This window comes from Kogia breviceps, chromosome 7 (assembly GCF_026419965.1).
Source record: "Kogia breviceps isolate mKogBre1 chromosome 7, mKogBre1 haplotype 1, whole genome shotgun sequence".
Lineage (NCBI taxonomy): Eukaryota > Metazoa > Chordata > Mammalia > Artiodactyla > Physeteridae > Kogia > Kogia breviceps.
The window spans coordinates 77,231,313-77,253,399 of NC_081316.1; the positions used below are offsets into that span (position 1 = coordinate 77,231,313).

Here is a 22,087-nt window from a genome sequence, read left to right on the forward strand (position 1 = left end):
CCTGGGAGCTCCTCCTTGACTCCTTGACGCAGAGACTTAAAAAAATACCTTCTACCAGAGGTTCCCAGACTTTCTCAGTTTGTGGGCCTTTAGTGTTTTAGTAATTTTTCACAGTGCCCAGAGGCCAAAAGAAATACCTTATTTTTATTTATTAAGTGTTTAGGTGTAAACAGTTTAGTAAGTGCTTATATCCTGATAATGGAGTAGCCACTTGAAAAATATATGTATATAAATTGAAAGGAAAAATATTTTTAGAGGAGGTTGGGGGAATGGGTGAAACAGGTGAAGGGGATTAAGAGGTATAAACCTCTCGTTATATACTAAATAAGTCACGAGGATGACTTATATTCAGCATAAGGAATATGGTCAATAATATTGTAATAACTTTGTATGGGGACGGGTGGTTACTAGACTTATCATGGTGATCATTTAATAATGTATGCAAATATCACATCACTATGTAGTACACCTGAAACTAACATAATATTGTACGTCAATTTCAATTACAAACATTTTTTATTTCATTCTTAAATAACCACAGTTACTAACTTATGGGATGTACTGGGCACTGCACAACATCTCACATCTTGGAATCAGATTGAATACTGCCATCACCATTTCCTGTTCCACATTGCTTTTCACACGGTTATTGCTTTTTAGTCGTAGCAGCTGCTGAAAACCCAGCTTCACAAAGAAATGACATCATCGAAAAGAATGTAGTGCAATCTAATGTTAAAACTGTGAACTCACGGGGTGTCCAAACAAATGTTGGATATTGCTCTTGTTTCCCTCAAAAATTTAAAATATCTTCTAACACAACTTGTAAAACAACTATACCCCAATAAAAAAATGAATTAATTAAAAAAATATGTATCTTGCGGCACCCCTGTGAGTTCACTGCGGTGCTCTAGGGCACCTCAGCACACAGTTTGAGAACCACAGAAGCCAAGTAACACTTGCTTTATTTAAAGGAGGAAAAAGGCAAATTCTGTCCCCATCATAACCCTTAAAGAAGTTGGATAGATGGACAGACAGATGCCCCTTATCTTCAGTCTCAGCTCCAGCTGGACTGCATTGTTAGGGGAAGGCCTTTCTTTGACCAGGGTCCCCTAGGTGGGGAAGAACGATAAGGAGAAAAGGCTTGAAGAACAGCAAGAGAGGAGCATCTCTTATGTTTATTTTTAATTGATTCAGGGCCCTCTGAACTAGATGGCTTAAAGAAAAATGGGATTTTAACACCAAGCATTTGGGGGCCAGGCATGAGACTACTGCCAATATCCGTTTCTAACTCTTTACAAACAAAGCTGGGCTGCAGGGGTGCACTGGGGTTGGAGGATGGCTTCCTGTCACAAGATATGACAGAGACCAGAGGACTTATGTGCTCTGGTGTCAATTAGAGAGCTCAGTGCCAACCTCTCTAGACTCTGGGGTTCTGCCACTTACTGTGAAACCCTGAGCAATTACTTAGCCTAAGCCTCAGTTTCCTTCTTTTTTAAAAAATTAATTAATTAATTTTTGGCCACACTGGGTCTTCGTTGTTGCGCACGGGCTTTTCTCTAGTTGCAGCGAGTGGGGGCTACTCTTTGTTGCGGTGAGCAGGCTTCTCATTGCGGTGGCTTCTCTTGTTGCGGAGCACGGCCTTTAGGTGTGTGGGCTTCACTAGTTGTGGCACGCGGGCTCAGTAGTTGTGGCTCGTGGGCTCCAGAGCGCAGGCTCAGTAGTTGTGGTGCATGGGCTTAGCTGCTCCACGGCATGTGGGATCTTCCCGGACCAGGGCTCGAACCTGTGTCCCCTGCATTGGCAGGTGGATTCTTAACCATTGCGCCACCACGGAAGTCTGAGCCTCAGTTTCTTCATCCGTAAAATAGAGATAATGGCAGCTAGATTAAATGAGATAAATGCATACTTAGAACTAGCAGAGCCTGGCTGTATATGTGCACTTTCTTCTACTCCCTTCCAAAACTGAGACTTTTATCCAAAGGGAAATTCAGCCCTAATGATCTGGCCAAGATCTGCAGTTTGAGAGTTACTCTACTTCTTGATAAGTTTCCTCTGTGTATCTAATGTTCCTAATCTGCTGAGTTCTGTAACCTGTGTACCCACTCCAAAGGCTCTCTTTTCACTCTCTAAGTGGCATTTTTTAATGAACAGAATTCTTATTTAGTGTAGTCTGATTTATCAATGTTTTCCCTTATGGTTATTGCTTTTTGTGTCCTGTTCTTGCTCTAAGATCTCCTTGGCTTTTGTTCATGGATTTTCTTCTGCTTGCAGCAGTGTTCTTCTTCTGCCTTCTTAATCTTCCACAAGTCCTGCAAGACTCAGCCCAGTGTCACTTCTTGTCTCCTCCAGAAGCCCTCTCCTACATCCATCCTGTCCACCTGATTAGGTGTCTTTTCTCCTTGCTCTCAGAGCTCTGTGTTCATATATCTATCACAGCTCTTGTTACAGTGTGCCAGAATCTTTTCTTTACTTGTCTGTCTCAGGCAGGATGGGTAGCTGCTCAAGGGCAAGGACCATAGTATAGCACAGTAGCACGAGGGCCTGGCTGGGAAGATGCCCTCAGAGGCTTCAAGTAAGTAAACAAATAAAAGTCTTAGGTGCCACACCTGTCTCTCTCTACTTCTCTGACAGTATTCCCCCAACCTTTCTTAACCTGTGCCCTCTTTTGATGAGCTAAGGATCCTCCAGGCAGACGGTAAAATGCTACGCCCAGAGAGTGTACTCCAGATTGAGAGTTAACTACATTACATACAGTGCTTCAGAGAGGGCTGATCAGTAGTGTCCCAAACAGTACACATGAGGAAGGGAAGGTCCTCTAATTCATTAAACCCCAGAGAAAGGATCTTTGCATTTTATAATAGGAAAATCATTGTAATCTTTGCAGAGAGCAACTTCAGCTGTTCTGGGGCTGCAGCCACCCCTGCCCTGAATCTTTTGGGTGTTCATAGGACGTGGCCCACTTTTCAATTTTCTGAGTGGGTGTGCTTGCTGAGGGTAGGTCAGACTCTGAACTGGAAAGGCTGGTGGGCTTGGAAGATGGGCCTGGACAGTGGAGCCCCAGCCCACTCACTCTGTCCAGGTAGAGCCACTCTGAAATGGTGGCAAATGTTTTTTCATTAAAAAATTTTTCTTTCTTTTTTTTTTTTTTAAGATTTATTTATTATTTATTTATTTAATTTATTTTTGGCTGCGTCAGGTCTCAGTTGTGGCACGCGGGGTCCTCGTTGAGGCATGCGGGCTCTTCTGTTGTGGTGTGCAGGCTTCTCTCTAGTTGTGGCGTGTGGGTTTTCTCTCTCTAGTTGTGGCACGCGGGTTCCAGAGTGCGTGGGCTCTGTAGTTTTGCGGCACGCGGTCTCTCTAGTTGAGGAGTGCAAGCTCAGTAGTTGTGGCGCATGGGCTTAGCTGCCCTGTGGCATGTGGGATCTTAGTTCCCTGACCAGGGATCGAACCTGCGTCCCCTGCATTGGAAGGAGGATTCTTAACCACTGCGCCACCAGGGAAGTCCCTAGTAGTAATTTCTTAACACAAAATTTTAGTGTGATCCAGGGAAAGCCTCACTAAGAAGTTGATGTCTGACCAAAGACCTGGGAGATGAGGGAGGAGGCTCTCTTGGGGGAGTATGTTCTAGTTACAGGGGACAGCAGGTGTGGAGGCCCGGAGTTGGAATGTGCCTGGTGTACTTGAGGAAATAATGAGGAGATAGTGTGGCTGGTGGGGAAAACGTAAAGGGAAAGAGTAGTTGAAATGAGGTCAGAGATCTCATAGAGACCTAGATGATGAAGACCTTGTAGGTCATTGTGAAGATTTTGGCTCTTACTTTTAGTGATTGGGATCCATGTTAGGGTTTTGAGCAGAGTAGTGACAATATCTGCCCTGTTGCTGGTGGTGGGTAAATGTGATGGTGGTAGCTTATTGAGGGTCTGTTCTGATTGTTTCTGTTTTCTCAGTGAAATAGGAAACAGAGTAAGAGCTAAGAGAGTGAGGACAAGAGAAGAGTCCTGAGGCTGAGAGTTGGGGGAAAGCCAGAGACTTCAAGTATGTTCCCTCTTGGTTCTGAGTATCCTCTGTTTTTTATACATGGCTTCTCATTGGTCTTCAAGTTCTCATTATAGAGGTAGAGGATTCTTCCTATACTACAGATAGGAAAATGGAGGTATTGAGACTTGCCCAGTCCCTTTAGCCCTTACTATTTCCTAGTCCTCTTCTGAGAAAGTTGGCTTGTGGGTGGCGTATTTTCCTGGAGCAGGGCAGGCATCTTGCCCTCAGTCAGGTTGAGTTCAGCTAGGCTGGAGAGCATAGGAAGGGTGAGAATGCGGTCAAGATTTAGGATTGGGAAAGGCTTCAGAAAGAAGTCAACATTTGAACTGGATATTTTAAGAAAGATGGTGGTGGAGGACTTCATGATGGAAGGAATTGGTTGAATAAAAGCTTGGAGGCATGAACATTCCTGGCATGTGCAGGAAGTGGCAGTTAGCCTGCTGGGACTGACAGACGGAAGGCACTGGTGTGAGGTAGGTCTGTGGCCTTGGAATCATCATCATGTTTACAGGACCCACCAGGTTCTTCTTGCCAAGGTGAAAGAGGGCAGGGCTGTTTGTGGGGCAGGCCTCCGTTCTATGGACAGAGCGGGCTCCATCGTCTTGGCAGAGCTGGGTTAAGCCGCTCGCTGAGTTTCCAGACTGGCAGAAACAGCCATGTCTAGGTTTTTAAAACTGTCTTGGAAGCAACCAGATTTCCTTTGGCCTGGAATTGCCTAACAAGCCCTCACCCCATTTTAGGCTTTCAGGAAACATTTAAACCCAACTTCAAACCTCCACAGAATCTGTACTGAACTGGAGAAGGACCATCTGGCAGGAAAAGGGATTGAAAATGGTTGAGGTTGAAAACCCAAACTAAAAGCCCTCTTTGGGGAGGAGAGTTGGGAAAGAGGATGTGGGAGTGATAAGTGGACAGTCAGGAGATGGAAAGAGAGCTTAATTTTTTTCTGGTTGTTATTCAACAACAACAACAAAAATCATCTTTTCTATGACTGGTTGAGGCAGATTTCAGCCTCATGGGGACCTGTAAAAACACCCAGCAATTCTTCTGATCTCCCAGCAAAACAAATCTTGGTTCCTCTCCACTTGACCAGGCTCATAATCCCCTCAACATTTTTGCTCAAAGGGCTTTCTGGACCTAGAGCCCCAAAGCTTGGGGCTGGAATGGAAAAGATCCAAGGTACCAGGTATGTAGAAGTGCCGACGGAGAAAAGGGGTCTGGCACTTTGGAGGGAATTAGGGGACAGACTTGAGAAAAACCTTCCTGGCTCCCTTTCTACAGTTTTTGATACCCACCCACCCAACCCCCGAGCCCACTTTCTCCCCTTTCCCTTGTAACCCCTTGATTTTAAACACGACAGAGCCAAAGACAAGGTTGTGGGCAGATAACCACTGAGAAATGAGTCAGGAAAGGAAGTGGGGAAAAGAGGGTTGGGGGAGGAGAAAGCCAGCATGACTGAGGTGAAGGCAGGTTTCCCAGGAGCAGCCTTTCTTCATGGGTGTGTTGGATGAGAACTGTTACTGCAGGAGGGCCCTGGAAGGTCATAGGGGCACTTGTGAGGAGATTGAAACTCCTGAGGTAGACAGGATTGGCCGAGGGCTGGGAGGAAAAGGCCTGCTGGTGACAGTCCAACTGGGTGGCAGCTACAGCTGGAAACCTCCCTTTCATTGGTTTTATTGCAGCCATGACTTTGGGGAGTGAAGGAGTGCACCTTAATGGATGTGGCCAGTGCTAGAATTTCTAGGGCCCTTTGTCTTCCTGGCCTTTGACTCTTTGGGGGCCCTCTTTTGCCATCAGTTAGCAAATCAGTTAACATTTATTTGCCTGTCTTTTATGTGCAGAACTCTCTGCCAAGTACTGAGGATTGTTCAAAACATGGAGAAGAACTAGCTAGCACTGCCCTACAGCTTTCTCAGCCGCGTGGGGACAGAGCGGGCCAGGATGTCAGGGGACCTGTGGGATGGCTGAATTTCCTAGGAAGGCTGTGCAGGTGAGCCGCTACAGCAGAGCCTGAGCTGTCAGTCCGGGCAGAGCTATGAAAGGTAAATGAGGCGCCTCCCGCCTTGGCCCAGTCCAAGGACACCTCCAAGGGCAGCAGGAGCAAGTCAGTGAGGGGGTGAGGACGGTCTGGTAGGTGTTTCCTGGGCAGGGTGAGTAGCAGGTTGACTCCAGGGCAGTCAGACCACAGCTGTACAGAGCCGGACTGGGCTGAAGCCAGGTTCTCGGGGCACACAGAGCTCCGTTCCCTTTCTCACCTTCTCCTTCCCTCTGGGCTGCTTCCTAAGCTATTACTTCCACACCAGAGATTGCTTAAGAGATTAGTGGAATGTCTACGTCGGCAGAAATTCTCGTCGGCAGAAATTCTCTCATGTGCTTTAGACGTTTCCTTTGTGGGGGGGGGGTGGGTCCTGACTTCTTACCCAGACTAGACAAGCAGGGTGCTGGGCAGTGTTTGTGTTTCCTATCAGTGGCGACCTTAACCCCAGAGGAACGGGAGGCTTCCCTCCAAACCCTTGCATCTGTTCTTCAGCGCTCTCAGGGCTCAAATGTCTCCTTCTCAGGGGCGAGGCATACTGTCATGTCTGAAATTAGGCCTGCGGAAAAGCACCACACAGACATTTAGAAATGTCACTTAACGAGGGGAAACAGTTTTTTGTTCTAGGATAGGAAGGTTCATCCTTCGAGGCTGGGCACCCCTCAGAAGGAGCTCCCTTCAGAGACTGACCTCTACGGGATCCCTTCTCAGACCTTGGGCAGAGCATCTGTGGATTGGGTGATGAGACTGGATGGGAGGGAAAGGGAGCACTGAGGGAGCTGGAGAGACCACTGCAAGATGGCAGGCTGGCCTGAGTGACAGCAGGGAGCCTTCCAGAGGGTCTTTCCTCCAGTGGCAGCAAGGGGAGTAGATGGAGGCTTTCAAGCAGCCAGCATAGGCTCCTCCCTGTACTGCTCAAGCCCAGCCCTCCAGAAGGCTTTGTGTGGCTGCTCCCAGTGCAGTGCCCCCTACCCCTTCCTTGCTGGGACGTGGGACACAGCACTCGCCTGCTGACTGGGAGAGTCAGGTCACAGAGCTGAGCAAAGCTGGCCACCTGTAGGCGTTGGGTGGGGAGGGGCAGTGGTAAATTGGAGAGAGCTTGCTGCATCTAACTGGACTGCCAACTGCTGCCATATAGAAATGCAGACGGTGATGGCAGGTTTTCTAATTTTTCAAGAGAAGCCAGAATCTGAATTTTTATTTGCATTTCATTTATGCTCACCCAATTTTTTAAAACGTTTGATAACTAATTCAACTTTTTAAAAAAAATAAAGGGAAAACCAAATGGAACATATTTTTGCTCTTGCAAACCACCAGTTAGTGTCTTTGGGTATAAACTCTTTTTTTCCCAAGAGTTTGGAAGTGAGGGGAAAGTGAGGAAAGCGGTTGTTAGCTACCAGGGGTCGGTGGCAGGAAGAGCTGTTTTGAGGTACAAGAACTCAGAGAACAGCAAAGACTGAGGGAACTGTTTAGAGCAGACATTGATAATGCTTTCACTGGATCCTGTGACGTGCCTGCTCCTTTGTTGAGGGTCGGTGGTTCTGTGCAGGTAGAAGAAGCTGGGGGGTGGGAGGAGGAAGGGGACCTAGTGTCCATCTTGTATTTGCTCACAGCTGGGCAGACTCTTGGGAGGATGGTCAGTAGTGGCCGTTCACACCTTTACAAGTCCTCAGCACATTGTGGGACTCAAGTTTTCACACTTACAGGCATGTAAGACTAGCCTGAAGTGCTTACTGAACATACAGATTCCTAGGCTCCGTTCAAGAGGGGGAGGTGGGACCTGGGACTCTGCATTTTTAACAAGCACCCCCCGCGCCCCGTATCAATGTTAAGAAAAGTAAGTGGACAGTGGAGTCAGAGCTGAGTCCACAGTCCTGCCCTATTCCTTCACTAGGTGAGTGATCTTGGGCCAATCGTTTAATCTCTCTGAATCTCAATTTCCTGGTTGGAAAATTGGGCCTGTATTATCACTACATCATGGGAGGTGAGAGCTGAAATGGCAGATGATTGGAGGCCATGCAGAGTGCTGACTCAGAGCTGCGGTGGTGCTGGTGCAGACCACCTGGGCTCAAATTCCTGCCTTGCCATTTTATAGCTGTGTGACTTGGGACAAGCAATTTAACTGCTCTGTACCTTGGTTTCCTTAGTAACATGTAAATAATAATAGTACCCACTTTGTAGGGTTGTCACAAGGATTAAGTGATGTAATCCTTTAAAATGCTTATAACTTTAGCTATTATAATTTTATAAAGAATCTAGCAGCACCTTTGATAATAAATGTGCCTTTGCTTTTTTTTTTTTTTTTTTTTTTTCCCTTAAGTCCTCTTACCATGGGTAACAAACAGGTGAAGGCTTACTTTCAAATGTCACCTCTCTATAAGGCCTTTGTGGAGTCCACTTTTTCCTTCACTTTTCTCCCTTTACAGTTAGCTTTTCCAGGGCAGGGACTGTATCTGTCTATTTTCATATCCTAGTACCTTGCACAGTGCCTAGCATAGAATAAATGGGTTGGATGGCAGTGCTGGGGAGTCTGAAAAATGAATCTAGCTTGGGAATGGAGAGGGTGCCTTCCAAATACCTAGAGAAGCATGATCTGGAAGAAAAATGATTTATTAAGCTTCAGTGTGCCAGAATAACAATCACGTGAGGTAGGTCATGTTATTATTACTGCTGTTATAGCGAGAATGTTGAGTCCTCAAAACTCACGTGTACAATGACCCTTGGCCAGCAGTTGCTAGAGGCAGGGTTGGGCTGACTCCAGGTTGCGTGTTCTTCCCACTGCACCTTGAGAGCCTGGGACTGTGGTCTCTGTCTCGATGCAGAGTTTGTAGAGAAGTTCTAGTGGTACCTTACTATGTCCCTTTCTCTGGGTTGTAACTCTTCAGATAGTTGCCTGTAATTTGTCAGAGCTGGGGTTTTGAGCAATTCGTGATCGGTGGTAGTTGCTAACTGAACAATTTCATTTTCCAAACATGTAGTTTTTGCCATTGATGGGCCTGGGAGCTAGCAAAACACCTCTCATCCCCTTGGCTTCTCTGATCTATTCCCAGTGGGTGTCTCTTTTGCTTGGGAGTGTGTCTCTCTTTGCAGCCAGATTAGCCAAGGAATCAGGCTGAAAGCACAGATGGGAGCCTGGGGTGGCTCTTAGGGCCTTGGGAGAAGCAGTGTCCCCCAGGAAGCCGGCCATGCAGTGCGCTCAAGTCTGCGCTTCAGGTGTAAAGGGTTAGCCTGGTCCTTAGTTCCTCAGGCCGCTGGATTATTCCCTGAACCTGGTAGACCTGGCTGGAGAGAGCAGGTGGGAGTAAGCACAATGAGGAAGCATCTCTGACTTAGTAGGCTCTCCTGGGGTTCTCAGCAGTGCCTGCCCAAGATGCCTCAACTCCTGGGCCACTGCTAAGAATAGCAGCTGTCTTCTTGCAGAAGTGTGACCAAGGGTCAATGCCGTGGACCTGGTAGTTTTGACCCACTCCTCTCTTCGTTGCATCTTCACAGGATTTTTCTTCTTGGCCCAAGCAAATACCACAGCTATCTACATTCTTCCTTCTGACTAAGTTGGCTCTGTGTTCTCATATTCAAGTATATGACTGCATTTCAGAGCATTTTAGATCAGAAATTCAGGGAAGGAAAGAATATATTTTTCATCATGTTCTTTTAATATATTTCAGTTTCTGGTCTTTCCACAAATCTTCTGTCCTTTCCCCGAGGGCCTGCCCTGGAGCTGGTAGAGCATGTCCAGTGTTGTTATGATGGGTTCTGATGATTATTGTGACCGTTGTTACCATGGGCACAGTTGAAAGCTGATGCTTAGCAAGTTGATTCCTTGTAGCACTGTGCTCCCTGAGGACCCTGAGAACTGGCCTGGGAAAGCTTCCAGAGGCTGCCTCTCCTTTCCCTTCTTTCTGTTTAACACACACAGCCATACTATGCCAAGCACTTAACTTGGCCCTTGGCTGGTGCAGGTAAAGAATATCTCACCAGAGCCGGTGTGCACAGGTGCTTGGGTGGCAGGATTGACTCCCCTTCTTCCTTCTCCTCATACTAACATTATGCTATATACTTAAGTTTATAAAGATTTTTTCCTCAGTAGGTAGGGAAGGCTTTTCTTTGTTTCTATTTTTTTTTTTTAAATTTATTTATTTTATTTTTGGCTGCATTGGGTCTTTTCCTGCATGAGGCAAGCGGGGGCTACTCCTCATTGCAGTGCACGGGCTTCTCACTGCGGTGGCTTCTCTTGTTGTAGAGCACAGGCTCTAGGCATGCAGGCTTCAGTAGTTGCAGCACGCTGGCTCAGTAGTTGTGGCTCGTGGACTCTATAGAGCGCAGACTCAGTAGTTGTGGCACACGGACTTAGTTGCTCCGCGGCACGTGGGATCTTCCTGATCCGGGGCTCGAACCCGTGTCCCCTGCATTGGCAGGCGGATTCTCAACCACTGCGCCACTGGGGAAGCCCAGGAAGGCTTTTCATGAAGGATTAAAAATGAGGCTCAGGGTTTGTTTTCTTTTTCTAAAAGCATCGTGGGGGATGTTTCATTGCTATCACCATTGCTAGCACCTGTGGGCTGCTTCCTCCCTTCCAGCTCCCACTTCACTCACCACTACCATCACCAAAATGACAACCTTGAGAGATCGCATAAAGGTAAGGAAATTAGAGAGAGTGCATTTCATGTTGAAATTAGGAAAGAATTATAAATGATATCAAGAATTAGGGTCTGGCTTATTTTCTATCATCGAAACCAGTCACTTATTTGCACCAAGATAATACGTAAGATGGCCTCCAGGATTAAGGTCATTAGTGGCCATAAATAAATATGTTTAACTTTCACATCCAAACATACTTCATTTTGGTCAATGTGATGAGAATGCCCATCAGAGTGAGAGAACTGTTGTTACTGAACTGTTCAGCGTCTGTGAAGGTGGTGTTGGCCCAGAACAGAGTGCATATTCACATTAGAGATACTGTGAATTATTGTTGTCTCTCACATCCATTCTCCAAGGGACTTAAATTTTTTTTTAAGTTTTTTTTTGTTTTTTGGTTTTTTTTGTTTGTTTTTTTGTGGTACCCAGGCCTCTCTCACCACTGTGGCCTCTCCCATTGCAGAGCACAGGCTACGGATGCGCAGGCTCAGCAGCCATGGCTCACAGGCCCAGCTGCTCTGCGGCACATGGGATCTTCCCGGACCGGGGCACGAACCCGTGTCCCCTGCATCGGCAGGCGGACTCTCAACCACTGTGCCACCAGGGAAGCCCTAAAAGTTTTTTTTATCATCTAAACTGAGATATAATTCACATGCCATAAAATTCATGTATGTGTACAATTCATTTTTAAAATATATTCACAGTTATGCAACCATCACCAGTGTTTATCTAATTTCAGAACTTTTTTTTCACTCCCCCCAAAGAAACCCCATACTCACTTCAGTCACTCCCCATTCTCCTACCCTCAACTCAACACTAAGCAACCATTAATTTATTTTGTCTCTGCAGATTTGCCTATTCTGTACATTTCATAAAAATGGCATGAGAGTTCATCCATGTTGTGGAATATATCTTTTTTATGTCTGAATAATATTCTATTTTATGGATATACCACACTTTGTTACTGCATTCATCCACTGATGGACATTTGGGTTGTTTCCACTTTTTGGCGGTTATGAACATTGGTATGAGTATTTGTGTGGACATGTTTTCATTTCTCTTGGCTGTATACCCAGGGGGTGAATCATGCTGGGTCTTATGGTAACTCTATGTATCCGTTTTTGAGGAACTGCCAAACTATTTTCCAAAGTGGCTGCACAATTTTACATTTCCACCAGCAATGAATGAAGGTTTTCATTTCTCCACAGTCTCACTAGCACTTGTTTTTATCTTTTTGATTAGAGTCATCCTGGTGGTGTGAACTAATACCTCACTGTGGTTTTGATTTGTATTTCCCTAATGATTAGTGATGTTGAACATTGTTTCATGTGCTTCTTAGCCAATTTTATATCTTTGGAGAAATGTCTGTTTAAATTCTTTGTCTACTTTTTTTTTTTAAACATCTTTATTGGAGTATAATTGCTTTACAATGGTGTGTTAGTTTCTGTTTGTCTACTTTTTAATTGGATTATGTGTCTTTTTTTTTCTTTTTTTTTTTTTTTTTTTCAGTACGCAGGCCTCTCACTGTTGTGGCCTCTCCCGCTGCGGAGCACAGGCTCCGGACGTGCAGGCTCAGCAGCCATGGCTCACAGGCCTAGCCGTTCCGTGGCATGTGGGATCTTCCTGGACCGGGGCACGAACCCGTGTCCCCTGCATTGGCAGGAGGACTCTTAACCACTGCGCCACCAGGGAAGCCCATGTGTCTTTTTATTATTGAGTTGGAAGAGTTTTTTATATATTCTAGATACAAGTAGCTTAGCAGATATATATGATTTGCAAATAATTCTCCCATTCTGTGGGAGTCTTTTTACTTTCTTGTGGTATTTTTAACAGCACAAAAGTTTTTTATTTAGTATAATACAGTTTATATCTTTTTTCTTTTGTTGCTCGTGTCATATCTAAGAAACTATTGCCTAATCCAGTGTTACAAAGATTTACCTCTATGTTGTATTCCAGCCTTTGCTTTCGTCATTTTAACTCTTAAATTTAGGTCTATAATCCATTTTTACTTTTTTTTGTATAGTATAAGGGTAAGGGTCCTACTTTATTCTTTTGTATATGAATGTCCAGTTGTCTGAATATTGTTAAAAAGACTCTTCTTTCCCTCTTGAATTGTCTTAGCATCCTTGTTGAAAATCAATTGACCATAAATGTATGGGTTTATTTCTCAACTCTCAATTCTATTCTGTTGATTTCTATTTCTGTCTTACGTCTGTGCACACTGTCTTGATTACCATGGCTTTGTAGTATGCTTTGAAATTGGTGAGTGCGAGTCCTCCAACTTTATTCTTCTTTTTCAAGATGGTTTTGACTGCTCTGGGTCCCTTGCACTGCCACAAAATTTTAGGATCAGCTTGTCAGTTTCTGCAGTTGATGAGTATTCTGTTCAGTCTGTAGATCAAATCGGGGAATATCACCATCTTAACAGCTTGGAGTTTTCCAATCATGAACATGGGATACCTTTCTATTCATTTATGTCTTCTTTAATTTCTTTCAGTGATGTTTTGTAGTTTGCAGTGCATAAGTCTTGTACTTCATTTGTTAAGTTTATTCCTAAGTATTTTATTCTTTTTGCTGCTATTATTAATAGAATTTTTAAAATTTCATTTTCAGATTGTTCATTGCTAGTGTATAGAAAGAAAATTGATTTTTTAAATATTACTTTGTATCCTGAAAACTTGCTTGACTTTATACATTAGTTTAAGAGTGTTTTAGTGGAATTGTTATGATTTTCTACATGGAGGATCATACCATCTGCAAATAGGAGACAACTTCCAGTCTGGATGTACCCTTAAGTTTTAACATTTTTCTTCCTTTTATTATTTTAGCATAAAATAATGTTACTATATTAGCTAACTGTATATGGTACATGTACAGACATTTTTCACTTTGTAAATACTTAAATATCTTAAAGTATATTAATTTTATTTTAATGGGTGTTAAAAATATGATAACTCATAACTGTGGTTTCTGGCTCAGATGTCACTTTATCAGAATGTTCTTCCCTGAACATCCTATTTTAAAAAACAAATCTTCTTCACTCTCCCTCTGCCTTGCTTCATGTTTTCTTCCTACCACTTATCACTATACATATTATACACAAATGTACACTTATGTATCACACACATGACTTGTGCCTGCTTATTGTCTGTTTCCCTCCACTAGGATGTAAGCTCCATGAGAGCAGAGACTTTGTTTCATTCTTTGCTAAATGGGAGTGCCTAGGACATGGGTACTCACTCAGTAAATATTTGTCAATGATTAATTGTTTAGAACAAGATTAAATATTTTAAGAAAAGTCAGTCAGTTTCAAGTTGATTAAAGAAAAACATTGAATAAATGATTGTTCAGGAGGTATGCAAATATGGTAAAATTCATAAAGGCTGTGTGGCATGCCAGAAGTTTGGGAAACTCTAACTTAAGAAATGAGAAGAAGCAAGATGGAAATGGAGTTTTTAAAATCATTTTCTGTGAAGTGATAAGTTATCTGTTAGCTCACAGACTCTTCCCCAACCCAGATCAGGGATCCCTTGAGGCTCTTAATCTGTAACACATGAAATTAAATATATGTGGGAAAGTGGTTCCTGCTAACCACCACAGAAACCCTGTTGGCAGTTTTGGAGGTCATCTGGAAATGTTTGAGGTGCTTTTCGCTGCCCATGGAAACTTGGCTTATAGGTCTTGTCTTCTTTGCAGGGCTCTGTGTTTGCAGAGAGCAGAAATGACCATGACTGCCAACAAGAATTCCAGTATCACCCACGGAGCTGGAGGCACTAAGGCCCCTCGAGGGACGCTGAGCAGGTGAGTCGGGGAGCACTGCTGAGGGAATGGGGCTCACTGGAGGGTAGCATCAAGGGACACCTGATGACCTGTGTCCTGGATAGGATTCCTGCCAAATGTAAATGATTATCATCATGATTCTGAGAGTCATAGAGGTGCATAATCTGGGCCAAACTTTAACTACTCACCAAGTAGTGAGATCTCAGGGCATTTTCTTATGCCCTCTAACATTTTGGTTACCCATCTGTAAAATAATAACAGTACTTATCTCACAGAGTTTCTGTGAGGATTAAATGAGATAATATATGTCGGTGCTTAGCATAGTGCCTGGCAAAAAGCCACTCAGTAAATGTTAGCTTCCTCCCGGTGATAGGGTGGAAGCTTCCAGAGCTGGCAGATAGCTGTACAACTCTCACCAGGGCTTCTCAGGTCTTGGCCAAGCCTGGATGCTGATGTCCTAGAAGAACCTCTTTTATTAAAGCCACGTACCGTTCATAGCCCCTTCTGCTGAATCTCAGTTGGGCACATTTGGCCTTTGGAACCTCAGCCGCTAGAATGGATAGTGATGAGAAGGGTGCTCATCTTAGACTGGGATCGGGCTACTTCCTTCCTGGAGGTCCGGGCTGTGCATTACCAGGCTGAGTCCAGTGGAGTGTGGCACACACTCAAGTCTGGCCAGAGGTAGTGGTAGATGTTTTGTTCATTCAGAGCTAATATCCAGGTATGGTTGGTAGAATGGGGCATAGGATGTGGCCCCTGGGGAGTGACTGGCGTGAGTGACGCAAGAGGAATTCTGTACACCATACGTGCAGAGTTTGTTCCCAGTGGAAATGGTCTGGATTGACTGTGCCAACCGAACAGAAATTGGTAGATTCTGACTTGTTAGGTACATAAGAGCTTGGGGCTTAGACAGACAAATTGAATATCTACTCTGTGGCAGCAAGACCAGTAAGAACACCCCCTGCGCACGCACCCCGTCTAACCTGGACTAGAGTTGCTTGCATACTTCCTTCCCTGAACTGGGTGAGGCTGAGGATGGCAGGGACCAACAACCTCTTGGGTAAAGCAGATAGAAAACCTGACGTCTCCCAGGGCATGTCGGTGGCCAAGGCAGAAACAGGTCTAGATCTCAGAGTCTTTGTCTCCCATTATCTACTTCTCGGGAGCCACTTTGCTGAGCTCTCCCCCACCCCCAGTCTGGTGGCATTTCTTACTCTGCAGTCTGACTCTGAGTTGGCAGATAGAGACTGAGAATTAAGGTTCCCAACTTTTTTATATGAGACTGTATGGGTGAAATAAGCAGTGTGTGTGATTTTACCATTTTATTCTTAAATTAGAAGAAATAGTATATTTAGAACCTGAATTAGAAATTACTGTACCCAGCAGCCCTCAACTCCTTCAAGTATTCTTTTTTTCTTCTCATTTCCGCTTTGTGGGGACCGGGATGGGAGATGCAGTGTTTATATAAAGTCACAAAGCAGAATCAGAACTGCTGACATGAACCCTAGTTTCTATTTGGAGTATATACCTACATGTTTTAAACATTTTTAGAAATTGCTCTTCCTTTAGCTTCCCAGCCTGCTTGCCATCATAACATGACATATGGTATCTGTAAATATCTGAGCCTCTGATGTGCCTAAAAAAAGGCATTTTTCCCTTCTGAGCCTTGCCTTCCCTTCCTTCCTGCCACCGTTCCGCTTCCCTCCCTCCTTTCCTGGGCTTTTGGCATGGAGTCACTGGCCTCTGGGGCTAGCTACAGCCTTCTCTCAGAGACGACTGCTGGACTGTAGTTGTTATTATTTCAAAATTGTCATCTGGTGGTTTCTCTGGCTGCTTTCACCCCCAGACAAATCTGGGACTGTTCTTAGGAAGTTGTCAGTGAACTCTGAGGGCTCTCATCCTAGGTGCTGGGCTCTTTGGTGGACAGAGAAACCACCAGATGACAATTTTGAAAAAGAAAAAGGGGGAAAAGAGGGATGATCCATTCTCTTTTTTCAAGGCTTTTACAGTTTGGATTGATGACCTTGGCACCCAGATTTCTTAGTCTGACCTTCCAATAGACATTTGCCTGTGACCTGGGGCCCTTTAATCATTGCCAGCCCAGGAGTTCCAGTGAGAAAAGACTCCCAGGTGTGACTGGAACTTTGGTTGGGGAGTGCAGGGGTGCTAGGACCTTGGAAAGCTGGGCCTTTGAACCCTGGCTGCTTTGGGGACCTCTGTCCATATCATCCACATGGAGGCAGAGGAACCCGATGATACTGAGAGGCATTTGTACCTAGCTTTGGGGACAGGAGTACTTTGGGGCATGGAAAACTGGTGGGGACGGGCAAATGGGACCCTGTGGAACTGCCAAGATACATATTTGCAAGGCCATATCCTTAATTTGAATAAGACTTCACCTGGTGCCACCACTAAGCTAGTTTGGGATAAAGATCCTAGATTCCATTCCATTATTAGGTTCTTAGGAGTGTTTTGCTAGTTTATTCTCTTCCGTTTCCTTTATAGCCCATTTTTGATTTGGCAAGATATGCAGGAGGAGGAAATCTGAACCTCTTGTTTTACCACCAAAGTTTTGTTCTTTGCTATGTTTTGGTCTCCTGGAGCAGGCTTCCCTTTCTCTTTGTTAGTGAGGCCAAAGGGGCACGTTGCTTCACCCTTAGCTGCTTCACCTCCCCACAGGCTGCTCCCACTCCAGCTCGTTAGATTTGGCTGCATCCATTTCTGGGGGTGGGAAGTGAGATTCTTAAAGCTCCTCTGAATTCCAGAGGTCAGGCTTTATGATGTTGGTGTTGATGATCTGGGTGGAACTAGAAGCAGCTTAGTGACATGCTTGCTAAGAAATGGTCATGCTGGGCTTCCCTGGTGGCGCAGTGGTTAAGAATCCGCCTGCCAATGCAGGGGACATGGGTTCGAGCCCTGTCTGGGAAGATCCCACATGCCGCGGAGCAACTAAGCCCATGTGCCACAACTACTGAGCCTGCGCTCTAGAGCCCACGAGCCACAACTACTGAAGCCTGCGCACCTAGAGCCCGTGCTCCGCTACAAGAGAAGCCACTGCAATGAGAAGCCTGTGCACCTCAACCAAGAGTAACCCCCCGCTCACCACAACTGGAGAAAGCCCGCATGCAGCAACAAAAAACCCAACACAGCCAAAAAAAAAGAAATTGTCATGATAATGGTTGCTAAGAAAGTGTTATGTTGAGAGCTAGTTCGGCCATCTAGATGGGGTAAACTTTGCCACTTGTTGCTCTCAGGAGATTTCACTTGTACTGTGAGACTTGGCAGGCAGCAGGGGCTATTCTCAGAAGACTTGTCATGCCTGCTTATTTCCTCAACAGCTTTTTTTTTTTTTTTTTTTTTTTTTTTTGCGGTACATGGGCCTCTCACTGTTGTGGCCTCTCCCATTGCGGAGCACAGGCTCCGGACGCGCAGGCTCAGCGGCCATGGCTCACGGGCCCAGCCGCTCCGCGGCATGTGGGATCTTCCCGCACCGGGGCACGAACCCGTGTCCCCTGCATCGGCAGGCGGACTCTTAACTACCGTGCCACCATGGAAGCCTCAACAGCTTAACTCTGAAACTCCAGCATCTGGATCATTGTGACTTGAAAATATAGGCTGTCCGTATTGTGTTTTGGGAACCTTACCTCTGGATGTATGTGTGGGAAACTTGGGTGCCTGTAAAAGTGTAGACTTCTTGGGGTCAAGGACTTTGACTGCTTTCTGTCTCCTCTGAGCCTAGAACAGTGCCTGATACCTAGAAGACAAACTGTTGACCAGTTGTCTAGATGGCTGGGAGATCAGCCTCTTAGAGCATAGGCTACTTGTACTATTTGAGTCCTTATAGTATCTTCCATGATAGGTCTTGTTAACTTCGGATTCCCTTTCCATTCAGTCCATAGACTGAGAAAGGCAGAGCTGAAGAGGAACCTTAGATCTCATTCGGTCTCACCCACTTGTTTGACAGTTTGGCTAACAGACACAGAGAAGAAGAGGTACTCCCCAAGGATACAAAGCTAACGGGGGGAAGAAGGCAAGCCTAGCTCTCCTGTTCCTTCTGTTATTTTATTGTACCTCTACATTCACCTCCCTGTAAACATGACTGGGATTTCCCTGCTTGAAAACTACTGTCATCTATGATACAGTCAAACTTGGCCTGCTTTGTCAGGCTTTCATAAAAAGCCCTGGTTTTTCTTTCTACCTTAATCTTGCACTGCTCTCTAATGCGAACCTTACATTTCTGCCAGTCTGGATGCAGATGTTACTTCCCTCCCAGTCCTTTTCTTGACCACTCAGCTAGGAAGGATTCCCCTCCCCTCTCTGTATTCACTCTTAGAACCCTTGGTTTAGAGCCTCCACATGGCACTTGTAGTACCTCAGAAGGTGGATAAGTGGATATTTCCCTGTGAGATTGCCATGGGACGATGGTTGTTAAGAGTCTTAGAGGCCTTATTATTTACAGAGGATCTTCAGGGCTCACCCTTAAGATCCTTAGAAGGCCTTTTGTCTGTCTGTGTGTAAGATTCTGTGAGGCAACACTTTAAATCTTTCTTAGGTCTTGGCAAAGGATCTTTCAGTCCCACTTTAGATTTTTAAAACAAGATTTATTGAGGGATAATTAAAGTACCATAAATGCAATTTAAAGTTTTCAGTTTGAAACTAACACACCATTGTAAAGCAGTTATACTCCAATAAAGATGTTAAAACAAAACAAAAAACCAAAAAAATAAAGTTTTCAGTTTGATGAGTTCATATACACACATACACACACCCATGGAGTGTAACTGTCGCCACAATCTGGAAGCCATTTTTTAATTTGAGAATTTTTTCTTGTCTAGAGAGACAGAGACTGAAACAAGTTTTATTTTCTAACTCAGAAAGCCCTTCTTTCTCATTTATGTTTCCTTTAAATTTTGTCTGAAAACAGTTCCCTGTTTGGCTCATCTCTTTCCTTTCACTAGAGACAGCGAGAAGGTGTCAGAGGGCACCTTTGGCCCTCTGCCTGGAAATGTCTTTGGCTAGTTCATCTAATATATTGGATATACTTCCTATGTTCCATGTTACCACAGATGACAGAGTTGCCAAACTTTTCAACATTATGAGGGTCCCCTTTCCTCTAGCTTCTAACGTTTTCCTTATTTTTGCCTTAAGCACCCCCAACAGCCATCACCCAGTCCCACGGTCAATGTTTTAGGATTTGGTGTCAATAGCACTCCACTTCTAGGTACCCAAATCTGTGTCAGGTATCTACTGCTACAAAACTACCCCAAATTTTATGGTGTAAAACAACGATTTGATTATGCTCACAGACTCTGTAGTTGAGGATTTCAGACAGAGACTACAGGGATGGCTGCTCCCTGCTCATGATGTCTGGGACCTCAGCTGTAAAGACTTCAAGGCTTAGGGTGACTCAGTGGCTAGGGGCCGGTGTTTCCTGGAGGCGTCTTACCTCACATGTCTGGGGGGTTGATGCTGGCTATTGCTGGGACCCCAGCTGAGACTGTCCATCAGAACACCTACCCTCTCCACATGGCCTGGGCTCTCTCACAGCCTGAGAGACAGGAAGTAGAAGCTGTTGGTTTCCTGAGGCCTGGGCCTGAAAAGTAGCACAGATTCAGTTCTACCATATTCTATAGGTCAAGCAATCACAGAGCTCAGATTCAAGAGAAGTGGTCATGTTGACAGCAGGCATGTCAGAGAATTTGGGGACCATGTTTTGAAACCATCACAAGTGTCTTTAGCACGGTTTCCTGCAACTACCTTTCTCTCCCTCTTGGCTTTGCATCATGCCTGGTTCTGCTTTATACAGCAGTTCCATTTTTGCTGGACCTAGGGCATTGGGGACGTTCCCATAAGGCATCATTTTTTCACCTGTCTCAGAGAAGGCGTCTGTCTTATAAATGCTCTCTTTATGTTCATTGCCATTACTTCCTAGAGGACTTGGGGTTCCTTCTCAGAGAAGAGCTCACCAATTCTCCTTGTGCTTCCCTAGAAATCAGCTAGATGACAGGCAGGTAGATGTGCTTTCTGGAGGTGACAAGGTGACTCAGTTTCTGCTCTGACCCTAGCTAATATTCTACTTACCCTCACAAGCTGTGATTGACTTTGAGTCTCTGTAGGTAGTGGTCCAGATGTAGCCCCACTTGGAGGATGAGGCTGTCCTGGACCCTACTGAGGGCTTCCAGCCATTTGGGAGCAAGACGGTCAAGTTGTGAGTGTCACCCTCTTTTTGACTTTTGTCCCAGAGTGGGATGTCCGTTACTGAACTGAACCCCTGCTCTGGCCTGGGGAACAAACTTCTGGACTTGCTGATAGGACTCAGGCAGACTTCCTCCCTTTTCTCCTTCTGGGTGCCTCAGAATATGGCCTTGGGGGAGTGCAGTGAGCATGCCATCTCCAGAGTTGGGGTGGTCACATAGTGATGGGAGGATGCTGCTGCCCACTGAGCCATCAGGACCTACTTTAGTTGAGCAGCCCTGGGATGGTGGTTGGCTAACTCCCAGGCAGTTTCATTTGGAAGCAGGTTAGACACCTACTCAGTAGGGACTAGGCATGTTGGAAGCTGGGCCCTGTGTAACCTTAATCTGTGGATAGGCTCACTTCATGGAGCCTACAGCCCATCTTGGTGCCTCTGGGGCTGTTTCCTGGACTCCCAGGAGCCTTCTCCAACTGGCCCCAATTTGGTTTGCTTCCTGATACTGACACTTCAGGAGCTCTGTGGCCAGAGCATGCTGAGCTCAGAACTGTCTTGTCGTCAAGGACTAAAGACAGCTTTCCCTCCCAAAAAGTCCCTAGGTGACCTTGACAATATATGGGTACATGCCCCTTGGCATGAATGCTTCCTGCTGTGTTACTGGAGGATGGCCCAGGTCACTAACCCAAGGGTTGGGTACTGGAGGCAAGGGCACGTATTTTGCACTTTAACTCTCACTTTCTGTCTGTACATGTGCACGTGCATGCGCACACACACGTTGCCCTCTCTTTAAGTTTGTTCCTCATTCTACCTTAGTTCATGCCCTTTCTGTCCTACTCACTTGTCTTATACGTTTGTCTGTGTGTGTGTTGTGCGTGTGTGTGTGCATGTGTGTGTGTGTGCGTGCTTATGGTCCTCTGTTAAATTTCCTTTGTATTCTCCCCCGCCCCCTTTATCTCTTTCTTTCTATCTGTTTATCTTACTCCCTCTCCTGTAAATGTTGGATTTGGCCAGTCATGTGCTGTAGCGTTGGCATCCACGCCTTTGCTGAGGAGCAGAGCTGGCTGCCTGCTGACAAGGTGGTGGCATAAGGGCCCAGTTTCACAGTGTCTGCCTCCCCAGGGGCAAGCTCCTCAGATTTTAGAATAAAGAGCAATAAAGAGGTGATAAGAGCAGCATATTAAGTGTTTTAGCTGCTGTGTATTTACTTTTCTTTTATATATCTTCTGTCTTCATGGAACTTTTAATGGTGTTCAAACACTTTTTTTTTTTTCTTTGTGGTACGCAGGCCTCTCACTGCTGTGGCCTCTCCCGCTGCGGAGCACAGGCTCTGGACGCACAGGCCCAGCGGCCATGGTCCATGGGCCCAGCCACTCTGCTACATGCAGGATCCTCCCGGACCGGGGCAC

General features: G+C 45.4%; 1 protein-coding gene across 15 annotated transcripts in view; it reads left to right on the forward strand.

Annotated features, from left to right (window-relative positions):
- The window catches only part of DENND2B (DENN domain containing 2B), a 178,963-nt gene that overhangs the window by 114,013 nt on the left and 42,863 nt on the right, over window positions 1–22,087 (forward strand). For 13 of the 15 annotated variants that reach the window (XM_067038671.1, XM_067038670.1, XM_067038666.1 and 10 more), the window contains one exon: window positions 14,405–14,509. In XM_067038671.1, the coding sequence (XP_066894772.1) occupies window positions 14,430–14,509 (80 nt within the window). In that variant the 5' untranslated portion in view covers window positions 14,405–14,429. Of the gene's footprint in view, window positions 1–10,584; window positions 10,710–14,404; window positions 14,510–22,087 lie in introns of those variants that run through there. The other 2 variants (XM_067038672.1, XM_059070107.2) reach the window with 1 other exon arrangement.